General features: G+C 55.5%; 1 protein-coding gene across 1 annotated transcript in view; it reads right to left on the bottom strand.

Moving 5' to 3' along the window:
• Positions 1 to 1,028: 1,028 nt before the first annotated feature.
• The window catches only part of CD7 (CD7 molecule), a 13,573-nt gene continuing 7,819 nt past the window's right edge, over positions 1,029 to 6,782 (bottom strand). The window contains exons 4-7 of the mRNA XM_006869620.1: positions 3,612 to 3,701; positions 2,504 to 2,830; positions 2,198 to 2,304; positions 1,029 to 1,235 (exon numbers count right to left, since the gene is read on the bottom strand). Coding sequence (XP_006869682.1) covers positions 1,029 to 1,235; positions 2,198 to 2,304; positions 2,504 to 2,830; positions 3,612 to 3,701 — 731 coding nt within the window. The remainder of the gene's footprint in view (positions 1,236 to 2,197; positions 2,305 to 2,503; positions 2,831 to 3,611; positions 3,702 to 6,782) is intronic.

Genomic DNA, 6,782 nt, shown 5'->3' with positions numbered 1-6,782 from the left:
AAGAAAGACGAGACTGTCTAAATACAGAAAAATAAAACACGGAAATGGTACAAAGAAGACAAAGTCCCCGCGCCCACCATCCACAGAGAAGCGGCGTCAGCTCTGACTCTAGTCTGCGCTGCAGATATGAAGATGCCCTAGCGCCGGGGCCACGGACATCCCTGTATTTTGTGCTACTCTACGTGGGGTCACATGCCCTGTGGAAGTTGAAGGGAAATCCGGCTTTCCCACAGCAGCATGGGGAGCATCTGGACGTGTGCCGGGACCCTACAGCCGCTCCTTGAACAGGACATTGAAGCTGTTCCTCAATTGTCTGGTTTTCTATTGGAAGCAGCGCAGTGTTGGATAGCGTGTGCCTTACGGTAGCTCTCCGGAGAAGCCGAACATGTATGTATACAGGCCAGGTGCTGTCCAGTCGATTCAGACTCACGGAGATCAATGGGGCCAGAGGAGAACTGTGCTCCATAAGGTTTTCAGTGGCAGATTTCTCAGAAGCAGGTCACCAGGACTTTCTTCTGAGGTACTTCTGGGTGGACTGAAACCCCCACCATTCATGTGTCAGCTGAGTGCGCCCACTGTTTGCACCACCCAGGGACTCCCACCTGAAAATACACCTGCAGAAATTCAGTGGAGACGTCAGCAGGGGGATGGGGATGGGAGCCCCTCTCCCCCGATGCTCTGAGCTAGGGAGACACAGACAGGAGCTTAGAAATAGAAGTAAGCAAATACTTTATTTCTGGTGAGGTGCAGCAGGGTCTGGATCCCCCAGGCCCTCCTGCCCCAACTCTATGAGAGGTGGACATGTGTGTGATGAGGTGTGGGAGTGCTGATGTGAGAGGAGGGGACCATGGTCTTGCTCTCAAATCCAACGAGTGGGGGAACCCCTGAGTGGCCATGGAAGGAGAAGGCATGAGGAGTCGTGGAAGCTTGTCCTGGTGTCCACAGAGGGAAGGAGTGCTTCCTGGACAGTGTCCCTCAAACTGGCTGGGACACAGGAGGTATGCGTGGACAGTACTGCTGGGCTGCCCTCAGCCAGAGCTCTGGGTGTTGGCATAGGTAGGCTGAGAGGTCCCCTGCTGGCTGGTGCTCTGAGCGTCCCTGCAGCAGGCTCCCGGGTCCTGGATGGACTGGTACTCGTTGGGGATGGATAGGGTATTGTGGCGACTGCAGGACATTTCTTCATAGACCACAGTGTCAGCTGAGCTCCGATCCTGCCCTAAGCAGAGCTTCTGGACCTGGAAGACAAAGTTGACTTCTCAACAGCCTCACAAGGACGCTGGACCACCCATCCTCCTGAGCTCCCCAATAGCCGGCCAGTGCCATCCGCAGCCCGAGCTGGACAGTAGCAGCGTCCTGAAGGCCTCAGGGATCTGACGCTGTCAGAGCTTCAGAATGTCCCTCAGATGAAGACCTGGAGCAGCTGGGGGCTGGGGCTGTCTCTGCTCCTGCCTTCACCTGAGGCACATGGCTGAGTGACCACTTCCGGGCTCCTGCTCCTGCCACCTCTCCCCTCCCTCTCCAACACACACACTCACACACTCGAGCACGTGCACCTGCCACACACCTGTGTACAACACACACACTCACACCAACACACATGTCCATGAAAACACTCACACCTTGTGCATATGCACATACGTGCAACCATCACACAGCTCTGCCACTCTTACACTCGTGCACACACCACACATTCCTGAATTACACACATTACACACTGTGTAACGCTGCCACACTCACATTGAGGCACAAACACACCATATACACACTCATACTCCAACACACACATGCAGGTACACAGCACACACATGTCCACACACCGGCACACGCACACAGACTCTGACATGTGCACACACATCACTCACTCTCCCAAGGCCCCCATGGCATGCACAGAAGCCTCATCAGCTGATCCTCTGCTCACTGGTCCCCTCCTCCCCCCCTTGCCTGACATGTTTGCCCTGAATGTCTTCCCCAGACCCCCACCCCACCACCTGCCCACTCCTACATCTCCATGGTCACACCAGATTCTGGAGATGCACGTCTCACCTTGGTTCCTGGGTCCCCCTTGTGCCCAGCATTTGATGGAAACTCTCAGGAAAGGCCTGCTCCCTGGGGCTAGCCCTTCACCTGCTCCATCCTCTCACTTGAATGGCTTAGGGATCAGGAATGGGAGGGAACACGGTTGGGGGCTCACACTGACCTGTGCCCTCCTTAGTGCACATGTAAGCCCCAGGCACAGCCTGACAAGGAAGCAGACCACAGCTAGGGCCACATAGAAGCCAGAGGCCGTTTTGTGGGACAATTTGTCTGGAAAAAAGGAACAGATGACCCCACGTTATGGGAGACTCCTGTAGAGCCTTTAGGGTTCCCGGAGGGTGTGTGGAGGGTTGGGGAGATCTCGGGGGGCTCCTTGAAGGGGGTACTTTGGGTGCCTTCGCTCCTACATGTCTGGAGTCACTCCTTCCTGGTCAGACACAGGCCGGGTGGGAGTCGAGGGGTGTCCCACCTGTCACCATGACCAAGGTTCCAGAGCCTAAGAGACTGCTGCTGTCCATGAGAACCTTGCAGGTGTAGATGCCGCTGTCGGTGGGCTGCAGGCGGTGCATGGTGATGGTTAGGTTTTGTTGTGACCCTGAGAAGCTGATGCGTGTTAAGAACAGCTTATCCACAGTGGGCGTCTCGCTGTCTTCGTAGTAGATAACACTGGCATTTTGGGGCCAGGTTTGGACCAGGTAGACTCCCCACTGGGAGATGCCGCTGGAGCAGATGATGCTGGTAGAGCCGCCCTCTGGGGTGATGGTGTAGCGAGGAGACTGCCGCACCGCTGCAGAGTCTGTGCAGGGGGCAGTGTGTCACCACCAGCCTGGTAGGGCCAGGGGACAGTGCAGGGGACAGCATAGGGCCTGGGGACAGCGGGCACATCACCAGGCACAAGGCGCTTCTCCAAAGCCAGCTGACCCTCTGAAGGACGGCTGGCCCAGCTCTGCTCCCTCTCTTACAGGGACCCCTAGAGAGGTCAGTGCCACTGTCCTGCCTGTCTGTAGACGGCTCCCCACTGAGCCTTCAGTCACCCCGTGCTGCGGGTGTCCAGGGCCCAGGGCAGTCAGTCTCCTCACTGCTCTGGGCACCTGGGTCCCACGGCTCTGCCTGGTCCTGACCCATCCTCACGCTGTTTCATGGAACAGCCAGGAGGACCAGCTTTCCAGGTGGGGACACAACTCTTTCACCTTCTTGTAACGCAGCCCTAAGAGCAGCCTCTCAGCAAACCCGGTTCTGAAGTGGTTTGTTCTGGTTTTGTCTGCGTGCCTCCCTGTCCTCCCACGTGACACCTCGTCTCTGTTCTAAAAGCAAACTGAAAACCAAAGCCGTGTCCTGTGAGGGACTGTGAAACGCGCTAAACTCAGGAAGGAGAGACTTCAGATGTTCAGGACAAGGAGAAAATGAAGGCCACTTTGATCTGACACTCAGACGTCAGCACGCCCATGGCTGTGTGTCGTTGTCCCCAACAACATGTTCAAAGCCAACCTAACCCCTGGAAGAGCAGGTCTGCAACCCTGGGAGGGAGTGGTGGGCTGAGCCCCCCTGGGGACTCCAGGAGCCCAGGAAGAACTTACCTTGGGTAACCAGGTTCCCGGGCAGGACAAGGTGGAGGAGCAGGGCGAGCAGGGAGCTACCAGGGCGCCTGGAGGTCATTTTCGCTGCTGCTGCCCAGACAGTGAGGAGGCAGGTGCTTCACCTCCCACAGACAGTGAGACTCTTCCTGTCACAGAGACTTGTGTGTGCCCAGGAGGCGCCGCCCCAAACCTCATGAATGGTCACCTGGGACTCCAGTGCAAGTAACCGCCAGGGCACTCAAGGTGGGCTTCCTGGAGGAGGTGCCCAGAGGAGGAGAGAGGAGGAGCCAGCAGGGCATCATCCTAACCACTGATGGCCTGAGGATAGCTCCATGCAGGGAGGGTTGGGGCGGGCCTCATGGACGCCTGCCAACCTAGAGAACCTCAGAGTGGGACCTCACTTCCAGGACAAGTATTCCCACAGGGCACAATGGGAGAGGCAGGGGGTCTGCCGGGACAGGTGGGGGTCCAGGAGGGTCTCACTGCTGACCGAGCCATCTTGTCCCCTGACTGGGACCTGGTTATTACCCAGACATCTGGTTAGTGTTGGCCACTGTTTGGGGTGGGGACAGGTGTGGCCATGGTGAAGGGGTCAGATGAACACCCAAGGTGGCACCGGGTTCTACTTCCGGTATGTGCAAGGTCACAGGCAGCTCAGACGGTGTCCTCCATTGTCTCCACTTGAGGGTGCTGGTACCTGAGGCTGAGGGGAGCCCACAGTAATTCATCCACCACCCTGAGTGGACAGAGGGACTCAGGGAGAGGATAAATGCTGGACAACCAGGAGAGGCCTTGCTCTGACCTCAGAACCACTGTTACTGGTGTCCAAAGCCAGCAAGTGTGTCTACACAGGAAACTACACAACACACAACTCACACAGGGCTCTTCAGCTCAGCAACTGTGTGTATGTGTGTGCATATGTGTATGTATGCGTGTGCGCACGTGTGTGCATGTATGTGTGTGCATGCGTGTGCGTTATGTGTGCACGTGTGTGTGTGTGTGTGTGTGTGTGCACATAGGGGGCTACACGGCACACAGTCCACAGGGCCCTCCAGCTGGCCAGGGACACCCCTTTGTTCTAGGGCAGAGACCTGTGATGTGTGTTTGTGGGTGAGGTGCACGGTGGTCCAGGCTGGCTGTCCCCTCCTCTGATGTTTCCTGCAGGGAGGACCCCTAACAAGCTATCAGCAGATGCCCTTCCTGGTTTCTCACTTTGACCCCCTGTACTGGTGGAGGCCTGTCCCAGGTGCTGTGCCAAGGCCGGTGGGTGGGAAGAGGCTAACAGGAGGGGCAGTAAACTTTGCCACCTAGAGCTGCCTCTAATGGACCCCCAGTGCTCAGGCAGGGGTGAGGGGGTTTCTGGTGGAGTTTCATGGAAGTGTCCATGTGAGAAAATGTTGGAGAGGGACCCCACAGTATCTGTCATAGACCCACGGGAGGCCAAAATTTGCCTGCAGGCTCTGAGGATGACCTAGTTAAGTGGCTTCCTCCCCCAGGACCCTACCGCCCCTTGTCTGCTCTGCCCCCTGGTGGTGGTAAACTGGGCCGACTCTATAACCTAATCTGACAAAATGTGTTGTAAAGGATGCACTTAATCCAAGAATTAGAGCCCATTTGAGGTTATCCTGAAAATAGGAGAGGAAGAGGGCCAAGAGAGAGGTCAGGGGGAGTTGGGGTTTGAGTGGGGTCTCAGCAAGACCAGTGTCAGGACATAGAATGAACTTCCTTTGGAGGAAACCTTGAGTCAGAGAAGCAGCCAGGAGACAAGAGAAAGGGTAAGGAGCTGGCCCAGAACCTCCTTCCGGGTCTTCCTTGGTGTGTAGGAACATTGGGGTGGCCAAGGGCCCTTTGTGCTCAAAACAGCGACAGCAAACTTTATTTTGACATAGCCTTAAATATCCCAACATTTCATTTTGTTTGTTTTAGGCAAAATAAACGATTGTAGTCTCCCAGCCCAGCCACAGACACAAGCCACACAGCAGAACAACCCTCCTGGTGTGCTGACCATGGTGGCCATGGTCACTGGTCATGATCCCGATCACCAGCCACGACCTTCACGTTGGGACTCTATAAAGTCAATGAGACTTTAGATATACCTTAACTCCAAGTGGGACCTTCTAGATCTTTGTGATTGTCCCCCATTTTTAAAAACAAAATTGTGCTTTCCCAGTGAGTCCGCCAGGCTGCTCTTTGGGTAACGCGACTCGTTTAAGTGCAGCTTCCTGTCCTTTATTTATCCAGGAATCGTTCATACAGTCAGACAATCAAGGAGGTGAACTCAGTCTTCTGTTGGAAAAGAACCTATTTCCAGTGGGGCCTCTGGTCCCTAATCTCCTAGCTACTGCTCACGCCCAAAGGACCCGTGTGTGCCCAGGACAGACTTCATCCCAAAGCTGCAGCCGATCTAAGGCTATCCCAACAGCGGCACCACCGCCCTGTGTTGGGGGGGATGCAGAGGATGGGGGTCAAGTCCAGGTGTGAGAGTCTCGGCCGCCTGGCTTTGGGTGAGGGCTGAGGAAACCCACATGTAGTCTGGGTTAGCCTTTGGGAGCATGCAATGACCTAGATAGGGCCAGAGGGCAGGGCAGGGCTCTATGCTGGGCATGTCACCAAGAAGTGGTTGTCGTCGTCTGGAATGCTGGATATTCTTATCTGGAAAATGGGGAGCTGCGCAGAAGAGACATATATGTGCACATAGGCACATCACCCACACCCAGACAGCTCACACCAACTGCTGCACACTCAAACATAGCCACACACACACATACACACACACACACACAAGGCATTCACACCCATAAAGACAGCTCACACTCAGTCACACCCACACATACACACACTGCCCACACATGTACACCCTCAGTCACACCCACGGATACCCACATTGCCCACACATATACACACTCAGTCACACCCACGGATACCCACGCTGCTCACACATGTACACACTCAGTCACACCCACGGATACCCACGCTGCTCACACATGTACACAGTCACACCCACACATACCCACATTGCTCACACATGTACACAGTCACACCCACACATACCCACACTGCTCACACGTGTACACACTAAGTCACATACCCATACTGCTCACACATTTACACACTCAGTCACACCCACGGATACTCACACTGCTCACACATGTACACACTCAGTCACACCCA

Source organism: Chrysochloris asiatica, unplaced genomic scaffold (genome assembly GCF_000296735.1).
Source record: "Chrysochloris asiatica unplaced genomic scaffold, ChrAsi1.0 scaffold00132, whole genome shotgun sequence".
NCBI lineage: Eukaryota > Metazoa > Chordata > Mammalia > Afrosoricida > Chrysochloridae > Chrysochloris > Chrysochloris asiatica.
Note: the sequence above shows the minus strand (reverse complement) of the source record. Positions and strands in the feature narration are given on the sequence as shown.